This window comes from Buceros rhinoceros, unplaced genomic scaffold, assembly GCF_000710305.1.
Source record: "Buceros rhinoceros silvestris isolate BGI_N320 unplaced genomic scaffold, ASM71030v1 scaffold25495, whole genome shotgun sequence".
NCBI classification, from domain to species: domain Eukaryota; kingdom Metazoa; phylum Chordata; class Aves; order Bucerotiformes; family Bucerotidae; genus Buceros; species Buceros rhinoceros.
This window is the reverse complement of record NW_010413776.1, coordinates 10,030-33,077: the sequence shown is the minus strand read 5'-3', so window position 1 is coordinate 33,077 and position 23,048 is coordinate 10,030. Positions and strand designations below refer to the sequence as shown.

The following is a 23,048-nucleotide window of genomic DNA, read 5'->3' as shown; positions in this document are numbered from 1 at the left end:
CTGGGCGGGGGTGTGTGTGTGTTGTGCGGGGCGGACGGTGCGGTCTGGCCGTGTTAAGCGTGTTGGGTGCCTTGCGGTGGGTGCGTAGGGGAAGGGGGTCTCTTATGTAGTGGCCTTTGTGTGCTTGGAGGGGCCTAGTGCGGTGGTCCCTATGCGTCGGGGGTGTCCGGGGAGCTGGGGGCGTGTGTGCACGGGCAGCGGTGCTCCCTGCGTGTCGGTGTTCGCGGGCAGGCTTCGAGGGGTAGCCTGTGTTTGTAGGGAACGGGTGGATGCGGTGCTGGGGTGTACGTGGGGGGAGCAAAGCTTGGACTCCCAGAAGACTGCTGCACCAGCACCCTACCCTCACGGTGCCCCTTTTCCCCCAGCAGCCGAGTGAGACGCCATGGCACAAGCACTTGCCTCCCCAGGGCTGTTCTCTGATGATGATGCTGCTGCCGCCTCCCCTGTTCTTGAATCCACTGCAACAGGGTTTGGGGCTGACGTGCGCAAGGACTTGCTGTCGGAATTCTCTGCCATCTCTCCAAATTTGGAGGGCTCCCAGCAGGTGAGTTGGATGTTTTCCGTCACAAACAGGGCAGTGTTTTGACTTGAGGCTGCTGTGTCTCTGTACAAAGCTGTTCTGATGCGGAGCCAACAGAGCCTCTTCCAAAGAGGCTGGAGCAAAACGGTGCACTGGAGGAAGCAGGTCCTGTTATGAGCAGTGTACTATGAAGGGGATAGTCACTAAATGCCTCTTAACACGATGCCTTAGTGCGGCGCTTGGTCTGGGGATTGGTTTTAGTGTCAGGTCTTTGGGTTGTTGGTCTGATTTGCTAGATAAGCCAAAGAAACACTTGTGGGTCTGGAAGGGCTTAAAAAAAGCTTCGGCCATGGCTGGGGATTTTGGGACCAGAGCAGTGTCCCTTAGTTACCAAGCAGAAGCCAGGGTAGCCGTGTGTGCGTGCTCTGTGCTGGGTTCCTGTTAGTGTTCTGATAGATGGGTGTGTCCTGCCTCTCTGGCTACCACTTCAACCTGTGCTGATTTTTGCAGGTTGTAGCTGAAGATAATAACGGAAAGTTAAAGGTGTATCTCAGAGTTCGACCTCTGAAATCTACAGAAGTGGAAAAAGGGGAAGACCAGGTGAGACACTGAATGAAGCAGTCTCTGAGCGGCTTGCCTGGGTGCTGCTGGGAGATGCTACTGTCCTTTGCTGTCTATGCTATGGCCTCTCGTAAGTCATTGCGATGTGTTCCTTAGGGCTGCGTCTGCATTGAGAATTCAGAGACCCTTCTTCTGAAAGCCCCAAAGGAATCCTTCACCATGCGGAGCACAGAACGTGGTGTGGGACAAGCAGCACACAGATTCTCTTTCACCCAGGTAAGGAACTGAGACAAACAATCTATCTGGAAGTTTTCTGAGCTGAAACCACCTTTGCAGTTTAAAAAGCTAGCTTGCTAATATACGCCGATTCCAATGCACTGCCTGAACTACGTAGTGTCGAACAATCCTCTCTGCTTCAGTTAGTTTCTGTTGCTGGTTCCTTAGTTTTCCTCTTTTTAAGATGATCCTGACAACTTTTTTATCAGCAAATGCCAAACTCTTGTTTTGTTCATGAGACTTTAAACATAGGAGAAGCTGTAGTGGTATCAGACATTAATGGATTAAGCAAGTGAGAAGCTTGTTTTTGCAGGAGGTTTGGACTGGAATTATGGGTGGCTCTGTTGCTGGTGGAGGGAACAAAGGACTGTGTAATACCACTTCAACAACCACCAGCAGTCAAAAGATAAGAAAGATCTGCATGAGGCTATTTTTCATGTGTCTTGTTTGCAGATCTTTGGACCAGATGTGGGGCAGAAATTGTTCTTTGATGAGACAATGAAGCAGGTGGTAAAGGATGTCCTGAATGGTCAGAACTGGCTGGTTTACACCTATGGCATCACCAATTCAGGGAAGACTCACACTATTCAGGGTAAGGAAAGCACTAGGTGTTGGTAGCCTGTTGAGGAAGTTGTCTGCTTCTACACAAGAATCCTCAGCCTGCTGCTGTTGTTCATGCTTCAGGCAGCAACAAAGATGGGGGAATTCTGCCCCGCTCCTTAGCGGTCATCTTCAACAGCGTGGGGGACTGGCTGTACCAGGCCATGGATCTGAAGCCCTCCCTCTGCAACGAGGTGATGTGGCTGGACAGCAGGCAGGTGCGACAAGAAGAGGCCAGGAAGCAGACCCTGCTGCGGGGTGGCCTGTGGGAGGTGAGTGTGGGCTTCTCTGAGGCTTGATAATAGGGAATGGATGGTGTCATGCTACTCATGTGCTCGTGTTCTTTGTTCCTTCCAGGAGGAGCTGTTAACTCCACTGAAGAGGAGTCACAGTGCCGAATCCCAGCTCCAGGCCATGACCAGTGGCAGTTTTGACAGTGGAGTTGCTGGCCTCTCTTCATCTAGCCAACTCACCAACCACTCAGACATCAGCCAGGCAGAAGGTGTGTCTGGAAAGCTCTTGTGTACTATCTGCTTCTTGTTGGAGGATGAGGGCAGAACGGGTGATGGCTATTTGGATCTGAGTTGTGTAAGGGAGCAAAGGTGCTGTAGTCGCATAAATTGTCCCTTTGAAAGGTAAAGATGTTGGAGCTGAAGAACATTGTACATATAGCAGCACACGAAGAACTCACCACTGCACTGTAACTCAAGCCTTGTGAAATGAAGTTACTTGATTCCCATTTAATTAAGGGATATGGTTATTGAGAGCTGAATGCCTTGCAACAGGGGTAGCTGGAAAGCTGGGTGCTGATGTGACATGTTGCTGTGAGCACTTGTGCCCAGACTCTGAAACCTAGGAACTACAAGCTGATTAGGTATCCAGAAGCATGGAGTGACTGAGGTAACAAGCACTAAAATTTCACTCATACTGGGAAGAGTTCATGTCAGAAATGTCCTATACTTCAGCAGTCAAGATCGAGTGTATAAAAAGTCCTTATGCAGAAAGGAGGATTCAGTTAAAGGAAACTTTAGGCTGTCTCACTGGGGACAGGCGTTAGAGCAGGTACACAGAATTAGAGTCTGGGGTGGTGTTTCTGCTGAAGAATGATACTTCACTCTATAGCTAAACCATTCTGGTTGGACCTGTGAAAAGCTGCAGTCATAATTCTTTTTTCCTCTTTCTCCCCAGAACCAGGCCCCCGCTGGACTGACTTGGATCGCGTTTCCCTCTCCAACCCAGGAGATGTGCAGTTTTCCATCTGGGTCTCCTTCTTTGAGATTTACAATGAGTTAATCTATGACTTGTTAGAACCAGCTTTACCTGGCCAGAACCGCAAGAGGCAGACGCTGCGGCTCTGTGAAGACCAGAATGGCAACCCCTATGTGAAAGGTAGATTTATATGGAAGATATTTCTAGCTATCTACTAGGGGGACTTGGGGACTGAGTGGCTGGGTGGCTTTGCAGTGATGTGCTGGGAAGCGCAATGTGCCCTATGGCCGCTCAGAGGTATCTGATGTCTGGATTACAGGAATGATAAATTTATTAATATCAAGGAAATGCAATGGTGAAGTTAAGGCTCAGATAAATAAGTTCTCTGCCAGTCTCCGAACTGTCTCGCCCAATGCATGCCTGCTTTTCCAGATCTCAGCTGGATCAATGTCCGGGATGCTGATGAGGCCTGGAAGCTCCTGAAACTGGGTCGCAAAAACCAGAGTTTTGCTAGCACCCACATGAACCAGAACTCCAGTCGCAGGTCTGAAAGGGGTGGGGGGTGGTTCAGGCAGAAATACAATTCTGAGGGGCTTTTAAGGGTTGCATTTCCTTCTTAAAATATCTGCATGTTTCTTTACAGTCACAGTGTCTTCTCCATTCGGATTCTGCACCTGCGGACAAGTGGCAACGAAATTGTTCCAAAGATCAGCGAGTGAGTTTCATGTTCTCTAGGATTTGGGGGTATTCTCTGTGGACTCAGCTTTCCTGTCTCTTTTGATGTGGACCTGGGGTATGGGAAGTATTTTGAGGAAGGTCTTGTTGAAAGTACTTGGAAGGAGTCAATGTTCTCACTCCTTAAGTTCTGGAACTGATTGAAGATTTTGTGAGTTCTACCAAGTACAATCTGAGGTAGTTCTCCGGCTTTTTAGTGAAGGTAGATGTGAGTAACCTTGCCCTTGCAGAGGGGCTGATTTGAGTGCTGCCAGTGCTCCTGGGATGTAGTTAGCTGGAAATGGGTTGTCTCGGTACCCAGGAAGTGGCTTCCTGAAGACTGGTAAAGGATCTTTGAACTTAGACACCGCAAACCTCATGTTGATGTTACCTTGTGTAACCCCTATGCTTAGGGTAGGTCCTTCTGTCCAGTGATAGCCCATGCACCACAAAACAGCTTTCTGTGTCCTGGGAGGAGAAGGGGATGTGATTGCAGGATGTCTGAATTGTAAACCTGGATAGAGCAGGATAAACCTGGTAGGTCATGTGAATATCGCGTGTTTTTTCTTCAGGCTATCCCTGTGTGACCTTGCGGGGTCAGAGCGCTGCAAAGACCAGAAGAGTGGGGACCGAATGAAAGAAGCAAACAACATCAACACCTCCCTCCACACGCTGGGCCGCTGCATTGCTGCCCTCCGCCAGAACCAGCAGTCCAAGTGAGGATCCAGAACTCCAGGGGGAAGGTGTGGGGAGTCTGTTTGCTTTCCCATGGGCTCACTCTAGTCTCTCCCCGCAGATTGAAGCACACTGTGGTTCCCTTCCGTGACAGCAAGCTAACCCGTGTGTTCCAGGGTTTTTTCACTGGACGTGGGCGCTCTTGCATGATTGTCAACATTAACCAGTGTGCATCTACATATGATGAAACTCTGTATGTAGCCAAGTTCTCAGCCATTGCCAGCCAGGTAAGTAGCATGCACCAGGATCACAGCATGGTCAGAATACATCCTGCTTCTGTGGGAATGGGCCCCTTCCCATCACAAAGCAGGGAGAATGCTTGCAAGTCGTTCCTATGCCTCTGCTGTGGATTATTACCTTTACAGCATTTCCAGATTTTGCTAACTGAAAGGCTTGACAGGTTGCAGAGAAGTGCTGTGTTTAAAGACTGCGAATTCCAGGCTTTGTGGATTAATGATGGCCTTTTCCCCTTCAGCTTGTTCAGGTGCCTCCCACAAAGCTGGGACTTCCATCCATCCAGTCAATCATCAAAGAGCACAACAGGCGAACCAGCCAGGGTTCAGAGGCAGTGGCAAAGGAAGAAGCAGAATCAGAAGATGACAGTGAGGAGGAAGCAGATGTCTCCATGTATGAGAAGGAGGTGGGTTGTGATTTGTTTTACAGCCTTTATGGATATAGAGTGGCAAGAATGTGACTGTTTAACTTTAGCTTGGGTGGTGGGGCTGGAGCTCAGCACTACACCAAGAGATGACAGAGAACCTCAGAAGGATATGAGACCCAGGAAACTGGGAATCCATGAGGAAAACACTTCACAGTTGGTCTATATCTGAAGCATATGCTTAATTTGGAAACACTTTGTCATCTGTGGAATAGGGACAGTAAATGCTTGGGTGCAGACCTTTAATCTCTACCGTGCAAGGGAAACCTCGATCAGAAAACATGCAAAACTGATCGCTAAATTGAGGAAAGAATCAAACTTCCTAGATACGCAAAGCAGGCAGCTGGAATAGCTGAAAGATCAGGATCGACAGAGGCTTGATTTGTAACATATGAAGGAAGTAAATGCAGCCCTGGGCAGTGCAGTAGGGGAGGCTGCCCTGGAGATAGCTCCATGTGGAGTGCAGTACTGTTTAAGCCATCTCATTTCATGGGATAGGAATTAGGAGCAAACCTGGCAAATTCTCTTTCCAAGTGACTAAAAGAATCTTAAACCTAGATCACTCCAGCCTAAAGATGTGGCATCACCTAGCTTATTCTGGGTCTTAATTCTGTGGTACAGTGTGGGCAATGGAACTTGTGTCCTCCTTGCAGGACTTGCTGCGTGTAGTGGAAGCTGCACGAGAACTGCTGGTGCAAGAGCGGCAGGAGAAGCTGCAGCTAGAAATGCGCCTCCGTGAGGAGATCTGCAGTGAGATGCTGGAGCACATGCAACAGAAGGAGCAGTGGTGCAGGTACAGCCTATGCTGATCCCCCTCCCTTTGTTCAAGGTGAGCTACAGTTCCAAGAACTGCCAGACTGATGTGTAGTTGTTGGCTGTCTTTGTAGCCAACATGTGGATACTCAGAAGGAGCTGCTGGAGGAACTCTATGAGGATAAACTGAATAATCTGAAGGAGTCACTGACCGATTATTACCAGGAGGAGATCCAGGTTTGTTCACAGCAATGACACCAGGAAAGTGGCAGTGGGCTGGGAGAAGACTTTGGGTACCTGAGTCCAGGGAGGTGACTTACGCAAACTGAAAGACTTGGGTTTTTGAAGTATATTTTTGTGGTATTATTTGATAGCTCAAGGCACAATTTTAGCTTCTTGTCTACTGCTTTATGTAGTTCCTTAGACTTCCTAATTTTCAGGCCTTAAGCTGGAAGCTAATGTGCAAGAATTCTGACTCTATTTGTTCAACATGTTTTTCTCCCCCCGTATTCTTTTTAGTGGCTTGCTTTGCACTCTTCAGATTAACACAAGTTCTGTGGATTTCTCCTCTTAATCTTAGTTGTGATGATGGGTATGGGCCTGTCTGTATTTTTTGTGTTATAGCATTTGAGTGGACTCGCATTTGTTGCAGACCTCGCTGAAGATGCCAACTCTGAGAAAATTCCTTGTCTTTAGAGGCTGTAAAAAAAGTGCTTTAGGCTTCCAGGAAATGGGTTCATTGTTTTCACTTAAAGGACATTAAAGGCTGGGTCCAATGTGTCAAGTGTGTGTTTGAGAAGTGTGTCATTGAGAAAGACATTGAAAGTTTCAGAAAAATCCCTGTTAAGAAAATCCTGTTGAATATTTGAACAAACTTGCTTTAAGGAGCGTGATGAGAAGATTGAGGAGCTCCAAGCTGCTCTGCAGGAGGCAAAACAAAAACTGGAGAGCCTGGATACTCAGCAAAAGGACTCGGGGCAAGGCTTGCGTCGATCAAAGCGCGTGGCTACCGCAGGTGTTCTGCAGCAGGAGCTGGCAGATACTAAAGCCAAACTGGAGCAATGCCAAATGGAGTTAAATACCACAACCACAGGTAAGGCAGTGGTGCTGTGCTGGTTCTGAACTATGCCTGAGCAATCCTTGGAGAGGGTTTGAGATTGTTTGTTTTTTTTTTTTTTTTTTTTTTTTTTTTTTTTTTCACTTGATGCAGATAGCCTGAAACCACAATTCTGAGTTGCAGATGACAGGAATAGTGTGCCGGATGAACAGGGTTTCACTTCACTTTCATGTGAAAATGGACTTTAGGGCAGGATCATATCCCTGTTCAAATTCTACAGTTCCTTTGTGTACCTGAAAGGGAGAAGCCTGGAATGTTCGTGCATGTCTGCGCAAACCCAAAGCTGTTCTCAGCTCGTCTGCGGCAGCTTGCCTCAAGGGAAGTCCTGACTTCAGAAAATCCGAAAGCTTATAAATGTACTGTTGCTCACAACTTTTTTGCCTGTTCCTAGAGTTGCGCAAGTACCAGAAATTACTGGAGCCACCTCCCTCTGCCAAACCCATCACTGTGGATGTAGACAGGAAGCTGGAGGATGGACAGAAGGTAACTCCATCTCTGTGTTACAGAAAGGAACACTTGCAGGGCAAGCTGGTTGCCAGTTTAAACAGTGTTGGGAGCTGTTCCTTCCAGACTTGTAAACAAATGGTTGAAGCTGAAATGGGTCTGTTAAAAACAAACCCTTACCAGGGATGTGAAGGGCTGTGGTATCTGTGATCCCTGTGTCCCTCACTCAGATGGGATCCTGTCTCAGTACTGCATGTGGGAGTTACCTTGGCATGCCTTTGTTTGCAGAGCAATGTCAAAGGTAGCTGTTGTGTTAAATCTTTCTCCTGTAGAATGTCAGATTGCTGCGTTCAGAATTACAAAAGCTTGGGGAGTCTCTTCAGTCTGCGGAGAGGGCGTGCTGCCACAGTACCAGTGCAGGGAAACTTCGCGAAGCCCTTTGTATGTGTGATGACATCCTGGCTAGACAGGTAATGTGTCTGTTTTGTTTGGGTTGCACAGGGGGATTTAATCTATACACTTTGCCTTCATCAGCAGAACAACCTAGGTTCTTGCAGCTGCGAATAAATTATGTATTCTCTAGACACATATGGTCTGTTACATTAGGGGAGCTCTAGTGATAATTTTCTCAATGGCTGAGTCAGTTTGCACATTTAGTTCTCCACAGGAGACCCAAATTGTCCCTGTTCAGTTAACTGACAGCCTGCACTTAAAGGAGGAGAATTCAGAATTCTCATTTCCTTACCCACTTCACTCTGTCCTAATTGCTCTATCACATGTTTGCAGCAGGACGGATTCAGTCTTTCCTAGCCTTACTCTTCCTATTTTGTTATTGAACTGCTACATTGCAGCAGAAGCTTTTATGCTATGGCCTGATTTAACACACCAGTTAGTGAATTCTGGCAAAGGCAGTTTATCCCCTTCAGTTTGTAGTAACCAGGGAGTTAAGCAACTTGTCATATCTTATATATATGTTGCCTTCCCTTTTCCAGGACCAAACACTGGCAGAACTGCAGAACAACATGATGCTGGTGAAACTAGACCTGCGAAAGAAAGCTGCTTGTATCGCTGAACAGTACCACACCGTGCAGAAGCTCCAGGCCCCTCCAACATCTACCTTAAAGAAACGGTTCTGTGCCAACAGGGAAAACCTACAACCTAATCAACCTCCTGGTAAAAAGCCCTTCCTGCACAACCTTCTGACACGCTCAGCTACCCGTCCTGTCGCTGGCAGAGGGTGGCAACTTCGTTCAGTTGCTCTATGACTTTCAACGGAGATTCCTGCCCTGCTATTACTGGAACAGGTGGCAAATCCAATATAATAGCATCTATTTTTCTTTGTGTGCTTGTTTTTTGCTATTGTAGCTGCTTGAGATTTTATGTAAACATTCTTGGTTATGTATGGATAAACTTTTAATTGATACCAAAGTGGATGAAATGACCTTTTGTAACACTACAACAAGGAAAGTCTTTATAAGATACTGTGGATGATCGAAGTTGTTTAACAAAAGGACAAGTTACATGTGAGTTCTCATCTTCAACTATGTTGGCACATAATTCAAAAATGAGTTCACAAGATGCTCCTTGAAAGATATTTTCCCTTCCTTGAATTATAATCCTTTATTAAAGTACACACGTTCTAGTTCAGGGCTGTTCTCTCGGATCTTGGCTTGCAATTCTGGCTCCAAGCGTGTTACAGACATAGAACTATGCAAAAGAAACAGTAAAATGGTTATATGTAACAAGCACTTGAATGTAAAATAAGATGGATGATGCATCTGGTTAAACTTCCTGGTCTGTGAAAAGAGTTTTCAGATTTTTTTTAACTGCCTATGAAGGAGTCATGCTCACAGACCATGGCAAATGAATCTCTGATTGAAAGGCAATAAGATAGTCTGGAGTCAGGAAAGAGCTCTTCCTACTCCCCTAAGGGAGGTTGTTGCTGGCAAGAGAAACTTACCTTTCTAAAGGTGTTTTTATGAAATATAACATTTGCCTATTAAACTTACTGCCTGATCTTATTCAGTTGAATAAAAGGTTTATTTTAATGAGCATCACATCCCAGTAAAGTGAATTAAGCTGCCACATCATTTGAAGAACTGCACTTTAAGTACAGTGTAAGGTCTAATAATCCTGTGCCATGGAGAGCCCTGGTTCAAATCCAGAACAGTACCACACCTGTGCTGCAGTTTGTCAAGCCATCTCCAGGCAGCCTAGTGACCCTTGGTTACTGCACTGCTCTGTTCTACACCAGCCAGGGAAACAGATGGTGTCATACTGCTTTGTTGTGCTCAAACAACTGCATTGCGTGAAAACTAGGTATTGTTAAACTTCCAGAAAACAGATTCGCTGCAGCTTGCATCATTTAAGCTATGTTTTAGCTTGTTGAGTTTAGAAAATCACTAATAATATGTGAGGATAGCTTAGCTGAACTGAAGACCACATTCCTACTGTGTACTGCAAATTGAGTGAACTTTATTTGTAGGTAACCCATCCTGTTTTCATTATAATTTCAGCTATAATGTACATTGTTTCTAAGCTACTTATGTATTGATGAAAAATGCTTTCTGGAAAATATTAATCAAATTACAAATATGCATGTATAGGCAAGTGCTGCTCTGTATAACCAGAGGAGTTTCCAGCTGAAAATAAAATGGGCTCTATTTAATGAAGCCATAACCTTACTGAACATGAAGATATTGTTTGGACCACATTAGCCTTTTCAATTAATCATTCCAGTGATTCTTAACTCTGTATTGTCAATCTCAAACTTCTCAGCTCAAAATAGTGTGGTTAAACTACTCACCTAAACCTTTTGTTCATCATCCCTACGTAGCTGCATCTCAAGTTGACTGGAGTTTGAAAACACACGAGCCCCATTCAGCTATTGTATATTACTGATGAGTAACATAGTTATTGCTTGTATGAATATTCTCATGTTTATCAGACGTGTTATGTGGGAATTACAACTATACTTTAGGAGGCCATGGCTGCTTGTTTCTCCCCTTGTGCAGTACCTTGCATCTGTCTGGGAGTGTAACATTAAAGTAAGAATAATGTAACAGGAATACGCACCTTTTTTGAGGAAACAGTGCACAGCACAGGGGTGTTGCAAAGACAAGGCTACAGGAGACAAAAATGGGTTTACAACATTTAGGTGCTAAAAGAGAATTCAAAACCCTTAGGCATGGTCTTATAGGTGGAAAGATCTTGTGTACAGTGAGGTCAAATTCCATGAAGTGCTATGTAATTTTTATGTCTCACTGCATTATACCTTATGAAACCATTTACCTACTATGTAGTACTAAAAGCATCAATACCATGCTTACAAATGTGTATAAAATGATCATCTGATTGACCTTCCAGTGTTTTGCATTGGTGTGCATGTCAACATGAAACACTCCGTTAACCACATGTTTCAAGAATTCACCAACCTACAGGATTAGAGTCCAGTTATTTAGGGAGGTAGCAGCCAAAGCACCTTTTCTAATCCAGGTGCTATGTGCTTTTTTTTTTTTTGCCACTCTCTTTCTTTCTTCCGTTCTGCTTTTCTTAACTTCTTCATTACTAACAGCTTTTTTAGAATATGGTATAATCAGTTACAGAGATGCAAGAGAAGTAACTGCCTGAGCCTCATTAACTCTCTCAACTTTTCTTCTTTAAACAAAGTGCAAATATTGCTACTTTCCCCCCAAACGCTGCAAGTATCTCTTAAAACAGCAGACACAACTCAAAGAAATCACTTACCAGATTCCGACTAATCCAACTTGAATGGGAGCACTCATCCAAGGAAACCTCTGTTGAAAACAAAGCGCACAGTGAATATGGCATCTTTTCTCCCCCTCTTCCTGGAATTCTTGTATTGTAAGAGACAAATTGCACCTAAAAGACTTTTGGACGTGATGAAGGCAAACCAGAATACCTTAATGCTGAGCTCCAGTTTGAGAGCCTAGTCCTTTTGAAAAGTAGTAAGAAAACTCCCAGAGGTATCAGTGTACACTGTTACCCTGAGTACATGTCCCTTAAAAACTACAACAGGTGCTTGACTTTTACTTACAGCCTGATCCTGAGTACGTGGGTCATTTCTGAGTCACACAAGCATGCAGGGACTAGCACTACAACCCAAGTCTGGCATGGTGCTGCGGGTGCAAGGTGCTGCCACACCACCTAAGGGCACAGTGTATGTTGCCCAGGCATCCCTAAGAGGAGCTAAGTCTGGTTGCAGCTCCTGTCTCTGGGGATGTCAAATGGTTTTAATTTGCACCTGGAGATTCACACTGTGAGCAATGGCAACCGCAGCCACCGACCGTAAATAAGGGAGGTGTCAAGAAAAAATGTCAGTCTGCCTCTCTTAGTCCTTTCTTCTGTCTTATGATTTGCTCTGATGTGTAGGAACTTGCCCCTGTAGCAGAGTCTGGTACAGTCCAGTTCTGCAAGAGTTTGCCTTCTGTTAAAGAGAAAATGGAAGCAGAACTGAGGAAACAAAGCTGAGAAAGCAACACATAACCTACGGATGCATTTTTAGCATATTCCTCATTAGTTTTTCAGAAGTTGAACATATGCCAAGAAACATGATAGTTTATTTGTAGGTCTTTAAATGGTTTAGGAATCCCCCCTAGTGTTAGAATTTTAGTTGAAATTAATTACTGATGAAATAAAACCAGGCCTGTTTAAATGACACGGCTGCAATGGCCTTCTGGTGCTACAACAAAATCAGAGTCTCCAGTAAGTAGGACAGACACAACAGCCACAATAACATGAAGATGGTTTTAAAACAAGACAGCCAATGAGTTAAAAATCGCACGCTACAGTGGAAGATGTTTTCAGCAAAGATGTTTTTTTTCATCCAGAAGCATTTCTCAAGATGTAGAAGTTAAAGGGGAAACTAAGGAACAAAAGATGGGCACTATTTGAGAGTAGAAATAGAAAAAAAAATTTTAGAAAGCTGAGCAGGACAAAGCTTGGTGCTAAGGAAGGTCACAGCAGTGTAAGAGACATAGAAAACAAGCCTCTGTGGATTAAGCTTTCTCCAGAGCCTGAGGGAGAAGAAATGATGTAGAATAATGATGTAAACTGATGCAGGAAGAACTGCGCAACTCAGCAATAACCTGCAGCAATAGATAACATGGAAAAAGCAATAGCAAGAAAGATAAAGAAGGAAAGCAGTAGTGCTCCACTGTTCTGGCATCCTGCTAAACACACCTTCATTTGACTCTCAGCTGAGATAAATTCACTCAAAACACTTTATACACTGGGAGAGTTCATGACAAGAGATGGTGTGACTGACAGTGGAAGGGATGTAGGACTGTGGCATTGCTAGATATGACATCCTGGGAACACAACAAACCCTGTACTGCAAATGACTTCAGCCTCTGAGGAGAATGAAGGGAGAGGGATGCTACGCACCCTGACACACACAGCAGAAACGCCCAAATACGATTTTATAACCGAAAAGACTGTTGGAGGGTGTAATGAAAGTAACGGTTGGTTTCATGCCTTTACCAGAGTTGGTCATTAGTCTGAGAGAGGTATCTACTAGTACCTGACAATATAAACAACATCTATTTCATGTGGTGGAACATTTTTTGCTAAAGGTGCTTGATCTGAGTTACAGCCTTTATCTTTCAAGAATGTAACCAGGCTGCACTGATCAAGGAAGGTGGTGAGGTGAAGCTCTTCACGCTGGGAAGTCAATATTTAGAATTGGAGTGGCTCAAGGAATGCTGTCAAACAATAAAGTGAAACTCAAATTCAGGCTGTACATCCCTACAAAGAGATAATACGGCAAAGTACAAGACAGCAGAAGAATTTATTGTGTTAGAGAGCTATCATTTAACTCCAGAAGAAGGCAGTTCCTGATGGATTAGGCTTTAATTTCCAGATGTCTTTATGGCATCTTTAGCGGTTAGTGCAAACAGAAAATAGCAAAATGATAATTAAGCAAACAAAAACCATGTAGAGAATTAGCTTTTTTCTAACTGCTTCCTCTCATTGTTGCATGTCAAAATCTGCTGGCATTCCCAGGCTAGTCTTGCCTGTTTTCAAAAAAATGAATAAACCAAATGACGGTTTAATTAGAAATGCATGGAGGACTCTAAGGCAAAAGGCATCCAAGAATGATGCTTAAAAAAAGAAGGCTCTCTGTTCTAGATTTGCAACCGTTTTGAACATATATTTTAGTTGCAACTAAGAGCCCCCCAATGAGTTTGTTTTAAGGATATGTGAGGAAATTTCTGGAATCAATTTGGAAGTAAATACAGTATGCAGAACAGGAGAGAAACAGTACCTGAAGCTGAAGGAATAGTAATACACATCAAAACCTCAGTGTCGACTGCAATTTTCAGAGGTTTCTATGGAAAAAAGCCATTTCTTTCCTTAGGAGAAAGGTTACCTGTAGCTAAAATAAATCTATAAACGCTGTGCCTCAGAGCAAGATTGTTTATAGATCCTCCTGCTGCTGTACATAAAACAACTTGGTTCTGCGCAGAGCTAGTCAAGTGTGTGTCAGTAGGGATAACGAAATCAGACATCACACAGCCTAACCAAGAACTACTGCACTGCTTAATTGTATAAGAGGAGCCAAAGCCACTGCTGAAACCTACAGCAAAAACATATACATACAAAAGTATCTTTTTCAAGTAAAGAAATAATTAAAATTCTTTTTGAAGCTGTAAGTATGTGCTTGTGTTCTAAAAACATTCTTGAGTTATTTTCTATCAATAACTTTTGGGAATATTGTAATTCATACTAATGTTACCATCAAACCGTCCTCGTGCAAAACAGCGTCGGAATATGGGGGATGAATGTTGCTGCATAACCTACATCAGTACGTCAAACATCAGAAGATGATAACCTGCTATCACCGAGACCAGCATTCCCAAAGCATTTTGTTATCTTACCACAGAATATAATTCTATTTTCTTCGTTATTTCAGGAACATCTGCCTATTTTCTCACCTTATGTGTTGCTGAATATGCTTTGGCATACGAGAACTATGTTCAAGAGTGATGGTGTGCAAAGCAAAGGCCAAGTATCATGAGTTAGTAAAGCGTTCTGTGGATGGTGCGGGCGTGCTGCAAATGGGATGGTGCTGCTGAAACCTCCAGAGGACATGCAGAAGCTGCTCGTTAAAAATGCAGCTCATTCCTTAATGGTTTTAATACTAATCTCTACCAAGTGTTACCGCTGACTACCTGCAGAGCAGTGTTTCACCTGAACTCACAGTCTTTGAGGCTGAGGGGGAGCATAAACGGTCAAGATGGTACCAAAGACCACTGAGCAGTCACTGAAGAAATCGCTCATTTTTGCTGATCTGAAAAATTCACAACACCTTTATATTGATTATACCACACAAAAACAATAGATATTTGTCTCCAAACCCTGGGAACTGCTGCAACTTCTTCACAAATCCCACGTATTTGATAGCATCTGTGACATTTCTCCCACATCAGATACATATGAAATAATCTTTGCCCTAAACTTTTGGGTTTTTTTTTTTAAACAAGGATTAATGTTGCGGGTAATACACTCTCAAGAACATAACAGTATCACAAGCTGCTTAAAGCTACTCTGCAAGCAGGGGATGGGTCAGAAGAAATGAGCAATTAAGAATTAGCCAAATCAGTTTTGGGCTCCCGGTGCCACAGACGATTGGTGTATTTGGTTGCACTGCAGTCTGACTTCTTTCAGGAGATATAAGCAGCACACACTGCCTTTCACTCTCGAACTCAAACACCACATTTCCTGTTTTACATTCTGAGCAATAGTGTTTTCTGTTAACAAGGGTAGAGGGAAGCAAAGGGCTTCAGGAAAAGAAGTTTAAAATCGGAAGACACTTGGGACCTCTTCCTCATTTATACCTACAGAAGCACTTTCAAATGTTGTATGTAACTGGGTAATCTAACTCTGCACAAGGAAAACGAAGGGCAGAAATAATAACAAATATAATTTAAATATCTTAAAAAGCTCTAGCTTAGACAAACAAAACCAGGCAAATTCCCCTGCTTGACTCCCAGTCCCCACCCAAACCACTTTTCCAAGGCAGGGTCTGGAGACTCAGCTCACACTTTTTTTTCCTAACTTTTGCTATAAGGAAGGAGACAGATTCTCCTTGGCTATTGTTCCCAGCTTGTTGGGTGGGTTTCACAGGCAAACACTTTGCCTGGAGCTACACAATAAGTAAATCAGAGGGTGAAGGTGAAACTCCCTTTACTGGTAAAGAATTACAGAGCTCCTCATCCTCCACTTCTCTTGTGTTTGACAACCCTGTACTTAATTTCATTATTGTTCTTTACCCTCTCACTCACAGGCAGTGCACAATGTTGATTTAGTTTATATATTTACTAACTCCAGATGTTTGACCTCACACCTCATTAGCATAAACACAGTACAGGAAATAAGTAATCTAGGATAAAGTATGTCCATTCTATGCCTACCCAGCACTTGCTCACCCAGTAAATTTTAAAGGATCATTTTCAAAAGTGATTTTTACTATTATTGCTGTTTCCAAAGTCAAATTGCTACTACAGCAGCTAAGCAAAGCCTCCTTAGTGCTATCTTGAGAAAAAAACATTATTAAAATGTTCAATATTTCTCTAATAAACTGTATTCCAAGTCTCAGTACAAGAAAGGTTTATTCACTAGGATGAACTCCACGTCTTAAGAACAATTATAAAACTAACAAAAAAGTTCATATTCTCTTGATGTTATTTTACACTGTGATAAAAAGGACCGTGCTATCTCTGTCTGAGAAAGGCGTAAAGACAGCGACAGCTGTAAAGCAAGCTCTGCAGTGGTCGCTCCCAGAGTGTTTGGGAGGCAAATAGGAGGACTCAGAAAGTATTTTAAATTCACAAAAATATTAACTCAGGATATGAAATACATATACAGAGATTATCTAAGACTAACCTTTAAAAAGGCTTTCTTCTCCAATGTATTCATTATGAAAGGAGGAATCGCTGCAAATGAGGAAAAGAAAAAAAAGCATTAACCTTGGAGAAAGGCGCTTTGTTTCCATTTTCAGTTAAGATGAACTAACACCATGATGCAATTTTCACAGCCTTTAGCTATTAACCAAGCTTTCATTTCCCACTGCCAATTCAAGATCCTGGATTGGTATCTCAGAGGTGAATTCTCCCAATAAGCAAAACTTCTAATTTCACACGTAACTAAACCAGAGCTCAGTAACTCGGCACCAGTCAGAGCACCTGCTCTTCACTAAGCCAATTCCACCCAAGAGGAATGTGCTACTATTCCTTTGCTATCTGTATCTTTTCTGCAAAAGCATCCCAGGAGCTTTTCTGCTGTACTTCAGTGTAACACTGCAGATATTTTCACTTCTCTGTGGAACCTCCTAACAGCAATGTAAATACTGTCTGCATAACTGTAACATAATTTGGCCTCTGAGAAAAATCACTTATCTAGAACTGAAGCTCTCTCTCCCCTTAGGATCTGATAATCAGGAGCTGCACATAACTGCAGGAATTCTTACCCATGCCAGGAGAAGCCATAAGAATCCTGGATATAACCACCTGGGTAATTGCCTGCTGAGCTGCTTTTGTTGATTCACCCAGTCTGTTTCCATTCTCATCCGTGATGGGGATTCCAAACTTCAGTTCCCTGGTGAATAAAGGGTAAAAAGAAAGCAGTGACTGACATGCATTTATTCACCTTTTTTGTCACTTTATCTTTGACCCCTTAAAACTGTCAGTTATAAGAATTATGGGTTTTATTTTATTTTCCAAGTTCACCTGTTTGTAACACTCTGGCATAAAAATTTCAAAAGGCAGAGAAAGGTCTGGGGAAAAATATACTGAAAAATAAACAACTGAATATTTGTAATAGTAATGTGCTGCTTGAGTCTGACCACACGCATTCCAAGGGGGAAGAAAGGAGATGTGTTAGTTCTGCAGACCCCAGAAGGCAGAGGCTCCTTCACAAAGCAATGCATAAAAGTGCAGTTTTCTGGACTGCTCTGGAAGTAGTCTGTCCTTTCTGACAGTCAACACAGGGAACACAGGACGATCAGTTTCACTGAACTAAAACGGAAGTCTTTGAGAAAACTACCCTCTGTCATTCTAATCCGAGTTTTCATTTTAACCTCTGAGAACATATTTGAAAGTATTAAAAGGATGCACAAACGAACGGCATTTTCATAACTGTATTATTCTCTATCAGATCTTCTGCTCAAGTGGAGGGTTAGGTGTTAAACTCACGTACGGGGGAGAACTTCTAGGGAAGTGAGAAGCAAACAGAAGGGCAGGTATACTGAGGACTGCCTTTATTATTCTCCTCAGCTTTTATAAGAGATAAAATACTACCGTGGATTGAATTTCACTGTAAATACAAACTTTAAATATTCCCTTTTCTGCCCATAACCTTGTGTGTATAAGAGGATAGATGATGCTTTTCATTTGTTCCTCCTCATGGTTATTCACAGTTCTAGTCAAATCAGGATATATAAGAAGTTTTGTTTCTGAGACAGTGCATATTTTTTTAATCTCAGATGATTAAACAGAACTGCAGAGCCTGACTTCTATGACTAACATCTGCTTGTGGGATTTGAAGCACTATTTTTGAAGTGACTGCATTTCTCCAAAGTGGAGTTTATATTAAAGGGTCCACGTGATCATGTTTTGATGGACTGGTACTTAGTTTCTGAGACCTAAGACTCTGTGGATATTTATCTGAAGAGAACAAGGATGTTCTACTTTATTCTCATCAGTCAATCAATCACAAGATCATGCATCAATTTTTGCAAGGTTCTGAAACAAGCTAGAGACATATAATGTGCTTTATTTAGTAATTTGCTAATCTAAAAACTCAATAACATCCTTCTAGAATGTGTGATCTTTGTTCTTTTTCCTACCTTTGTCTCATTAGTGGAATATTAATGCAGTTAGCAGCAGCAACAGCAGCAAAAGGAACAAACCGTCCTATAAGAGGTGAGACATGCTGTAGAACACACAGAGAGGAATAACAAAAAAAGAAAAAAATTATTACATAATAATTTTCTTACCAAAGGTCATACTAAAATGCTTTGTGTGCTAATGATAGACCAGGCTTATTTCTTTTAAATTAAAATTCAGTGATAACTCACTGGTGGGGCAGAGGTAAAACAACAAACAGACAAGATATGTCATAAATCCTCTCAGAGTGAGCAGTGGCAGGAGACTGGCAAAATAATATTAATATAGTAGCATCACTGCAGAGAAGTGTCAGCTTCTAAGCATGTCAGCCCAACAGCAACACTCAACAGACCTTACTGTCTCTGCAACAAGGTCACAGCCAGCAACACCCACACCAGCTGCTTCGTGTCTAAAGGCACTGACTACCGAGGCTATTCATCCAGCCAATGTCTTGTGTCATCCAAATTACTCTGCTTAGAATAGTCTCTTGAGTAACCTGTCAATGGAATTACCACTCCCAGAACGTTAAAGCAGAAGCAGAGGGGATTTATGCTGGTTTTTCCTTTTTTCTTTTTTTGTAATGGACCTTTTTTTTGGCTATGTTGAGCACTTCTTCAGAGAATTTGAGTTTTCTGCATTGAGGAGTGGCACCTCTAATAGCTATTAGATTGTAAAAAACTGCAAGAAAGGTACCTACATACAGTCTATATGAACAAAACACAAGGCTGTTTGATACACACGTAAGGAGGACAGGCTGCCTGAAATACCTACAAAAACATTTACAGGGGGCAAAAATAAGGTTGGGATCTAAAGGACACTGCTGAAGGCCATTACAACTCCATACCGGGAGCTGTGTACAACATGACCCAAATACACAGGAGGAGAAATGAACTGTTAGCATCTCACAGAACAGCAAAGACTAGTTAAGAATGGAAAAAAAATACCAGCAATACCTTTGTTAGTGCATTAAGTCCTAAAGCTGTTGCGACAGCACCCGTGGTAGCAGAAACATAGGCTGTTCCCAGCTGCCTAAACCAAAAATAAAAACATTTGCACATGCACAACTATGTTTACATCACTTTTAAAATTAATTACATTTTACACAAGTAGTTACGCCCCCCCAGAAGTCAGGATGTAGACCTTTCTGTGATACTGCAGTAGAATGTGGACGGAAGATTCAAGCAGGATGCTAAATTTAATCACTTTTGCTAGCAGTAAAAATCATATGCAAGCAACACCTTAAGACTGAATCAGGTTCTGTGGTTCAGCACAATCTGTTCAGCATTTTCTCACATGTCTGAATGAACAACCTGAATGATTTAGTTCTGTATTCAATTTCCTCATAGCTTACACTAATAAAACCAGTCTGGATTTCTAAGTCGATGTCTACAATAGTAATTAAAATCAACGATACCAAACCCCATACATGCAGACCAGCTATCCTGAAACACCCAACCCCAACCCTATCTGCCCTAAAATATACTTTACATACTTCCCAGATAGAAGGTGTTTGTATCTCCTCAAATCTGCTTTCTCCTGGACCAAGTCAGCCTCAAATCTAGAAAGTCAAGCACTGCACTGCCAGTCTCCTGCTCATGATCTCCAGCTCTCTGCATCTATTTGGTCCCCCTTTGCCTTCAAGTAGAAACAAGTACTATGCAGACCTGTTCCTTGAAGGGTCCTCTTTTTGTAAATACACACAGTGTGGTGTGTGCTCTACTGCAGGACACTGAAAAGATGGTACAGAGAGAGACACCTGAAGGTCCACATGAAATATAAATTTAGAAATATCCTGGTATAACACCAAACTGATGAGCCATTTTCAAATGGTTGCTGAGCAATGCAACAAAGACTCCTGCTAAACCCTACGCTGTTAAGTGCTGTTATGACCAAGGTGCTTAGGCTTATCTTTAATGGCAGAAATGGAGTTCTTGCCTCATTCTCAGAATTCTCATCTGTGCCTATCAAATTAATCATAAGCATAGATGAAAAACTGATCCCTCTATCCCCTCCAACTTTAAAGCCTAACCATGTTCCAGCGCATCAGACAGCAACTTATACACGCATTTGAAGTATGTGGTTCGGTGTCTGACCTGACAGTAATTGGGGCATCACCGCTCCTGTTCGTGTAATTTACTATAGCATTGAAGGACTGGTTAATCCACTGCCAGAATAACACTGCTGGTGTCGTTCTTGAAAACAGAAACAATTATTATTATTATTATTAAAACCACAGCTAAATCCACAGCACAGAAAAGTGATGGCACATCAAGAAAAGCCAGTGCAAGCAGTACTCATGCAGAGGTTCTTGTTTATCTGAATGAGATAATGCAGTCAATGAGATACTGTCTGGATAATCAAAGTACTACTACTTCTAAAAACAGAATTTAGAAGCACTGTAATTAAATAGCAAGGTTCACTTGGGACAAAGGCTTGTTGTAATAACAAAAGTATTACAACAGATCTCTTTATTAAAAACACATGGAATGCTCTAATTTCTAGAATACTTTTCCAGGGTTATTATTCCTTTATCTGCTAGTTCTCTTTGGAAGCTCCGTAAGTGACTAAAAGGTGGATTTTAGGAGACAGGGTTTATCCTCTCAGTCTTCAAAAAGCTAATATGATGACTTTGTTTTAATAAATCCCTGTAATAAAATATTCAGTTGCATGTAGAACCAGATTAAAAGACACTTATTTTCATAAAAACATCTCCACATTTAAGAAGCACAGGTACAGCACAGAAGTTAATCTGGTTCAGTACAGCATGAACCAGATGACCAGTCATCAAAAAAGAGACGAGCTCTAAGGAATCCTCATAAATTATGTCAGTGCCAGTATGCACTAACAAGTGCTAACGTGTGAGCGTGGATGGGGGCGCAGTGAAAAATAATACTCTCTACAAGCTGCAGAATGCACACTGAACAAGCTAATGTGGTCCCTGTTAAGCTGCGGATATAATCATTCTACAAATGGCTATGTGGACAAGTAACAAAAGCAACAGTCCATTTGTTCCACAGTGTACCGCGCTGTCTTGTGAAGGGACGAATGCTTTTCCTTTCAAACTAGTAGTGTATCGAAACAACGGGAGAAGCTTCTGAAACACAAATCCACTAGGGCCACTAAATAAAACACTACCTCTGGATCAGGAAGTTTCTGATCCACAAACAGCTGGAGGTTAGAGAGTTTACCAGGGAAAAGCATTTTGTTGTGTACTCGGACCACAAACTCTGCTGCCCAATCCGCCCATACTCTGCCTTGCGAACTCTGCTGTCCTTTCACTTATCTAACTTGTAGGCAAATGTTGTATGAGTTACATTGCCATCTCTTACCTGTAAAAGGTCATCATACAACCTGTGATAGTCATGTTCATGGGTACCTGAGCTGACATTCGGCCAATCAAGACCATCTTTTCACCAGTGTCTGGGTGAAAGGCTGAATCATAGATATACTTTGCTCTCCACAAGTCATCTGTTGTCAAGCCAGGTGCCACGATACCTTGTCTTGAAACAAGTTAATAAAAAGAAAAGCAAAAAGGCAAAAAGCATAACTGTTATAAAATGCTGCAACTTCGAGTGATAAATGTGGCATCAGAGGATTTTGGGATGTTCACACTATCTTCACTAGCCTCATAGTTATCTTGTAGATCTTCAACTTTTAAATGGACTGGGGAAATAAAAAGAATCAAAACGCCCAGCAGTGGTTATATTGGCTGAGTTGATCCAATACCAAATTTCTATTCACTCAAACCTGTACTAGATTTTAGAGCTAAAATGTTGAGCTAAAATCTCTGGAGTCATTAGCATGAAATAATTTGAAAATTTACTTCGCAAGTGTTTAACAAACTACTTGCTCCAAACAATAGAACACACAAGAGGAAGTTTTAACTCTGTTGTCACATTAACTATTTTCAGACGTAGACATTTCTGTATTTCAGAATACTTCATAGGGGTTCTCAGATGACATAATTTCCCCATTCATTAGCAAATTTGTTTAAGAGAAAAAAAGGTTGCTCAAGCTCTGAAATACAAAGAAAGAGCGGTGCAATGAATACAGTTTTTAAAAAATATTTCCTTTAATATACAACCATGTCACCGACACGGACATTTTGGGCCAGCGGTGAAAGCAACGAGTGCCATACCTGTAATCATGCACGATTTTTCTTGCATTTTCCAGTTGGGCATCAGATAACAAAATATTCCGGGGGTCTGTTACAGTGAAGAAGTGATTGGCTCGTCCAACAAAAGTGCTTTGATCCCACCGGGGCTCCTTGATATTAATATTTAACGGTATATCTGCCGACATCTTCAAAAACTCTGTGAAGAAAATATGAACATTTGCAATTCAGAATTTCACTTATTTCGTAATGTATCTATGACCTGCAAGCTGAAAAGTGGTTATGCTTAGAGTGAAAAAACAAACACCAACCAACTTGCAGAACAACTTGAGGTTTTAAGGGCCAAGCATATCTCCAGAAAGTAGATGCTGTCAGGTATCATCATGGGTTTTAAAGAGGTTGGTATTGACTGAACTAAAAAAGCAAGGACTTAGTTAAAT

The 23,048-nt window shown here is 42.4% G+C and overlaps 2 protein-coding genes across 2 annotated transcripts; one reads left to right on the top strand and one right to left on the bottom strand.

The window, feature by feature from the left end:
* Positions 1-366: 366 nt before the first annotated feature.
* KIF20A (kinesin family member 20A) lies at positions 367-9,236 on the top strand. The gene is made up of 18 exons (XM_010136890.1): positions 367-544; positions 1,031-1,120; positions 1,238-1,357; positions 1,811-1,949; positions 2,042-2,229; positions 2,315-2,459; positions 3,146-3,346; positions 3,599-3,710; positions 3,810-3,881; positions 4,453-4,596; positions 4,677-4,842; positions 5,091-5,255; positions 5,927-6,066; positions 6,161-6,263; positions 6,912-7,119; positions 7,535-7,626; positions 7,920-8,057; positions 8,580-9,236. The coding sequence occupies exons 1-18, from the start codon at positions 383-385 to the stop codon at positions 8,850-8,852; spliced, it is 2,658 nt and encodes an 885-aa protein (XP_010135192.1). The 5' UTR covers positions 367-382; the 3' UTR covers positions 8,853-9,236.
* On the bottom strand, positions 8,988-22,802 carry SFXN1 (sideroflexin 1). Its single transcript, XM_010136891.1, has 10 exons — positions 22,633-22,802; positions 21,824-21,994; positions 20,588-20,686; positions 19,448-19,523; positions 18,455-18,540; positions 17,078-17,205; positions 16,495-16,544; positions 11,335-11,384; positions 10,663-10,710; positions 8,988-9,294 (listed from the first exon to the last, which is right to left on the bottom strand). Exons 1-10 carry the CDS (start codon positions 22,794-22,796, stop codon positions 9,198-9,200), a joined length of 969 nt encoding a protein of 322 aa, XP_010135193.1. The 5' UTR covers positions 22,797-22,802; the 3' UTR covers positions 8,988-9,197.
* Positions 22,803-23,048: the final 246 nt, after the last annotated feature.

What these genes read in the sequence shown, in the direction of transcription:
- SFXN1 (XM_010136891.1), bottom strand. Translation starts at nt 22,796, where the DNA reads ATGTCGGCAGATATACCGTTAAATATTAATATCAAGGAGCCCCGGTGG. An exon ending in TGTATGATGACCTTTTACAG is followed by an intron (nt 20,687 to 21,823) that starts GTAAGAGATGGC and finishes TCTGTTTTCAAG; the next exon opens with AACGACACCAGCAGTGTTAT. An exon ending in GCACTGTTTCCTCAAAAAAG is followed by an intron (nt 9,295 to 10,662) that starts GTGCGTATTCCT and finishes TCTTTTGCATAG; the next exon opens with TTCTATGTCTGTAACACGCT.
- KIF20A (XM_010136890.1), top strand. Translation starts at nt 383, where the DNA reads ATGGCACAAGCACTTGCCTCCCCAGGGCTGTTCTCTGATGATGATGCT. An exon ending in AACCAGAACTCCAGTCGCAG is followed by an intron (nt 3,711 to 3,809) that starts GTCTGAAAGGGG and finishes GTTTCTTTACAG; the next exon opens with TCACAGTGTCTTCTCCATTC. An exon ending in AGCTGGAGGATGGACAGAAG is followed by an intron (nt 7,627 to 7,919) that starts GTAACTCCATCT and finishes TTTCTCCTGTAG; the next exon opens with AATGTCAGATTGCTGCGTTC.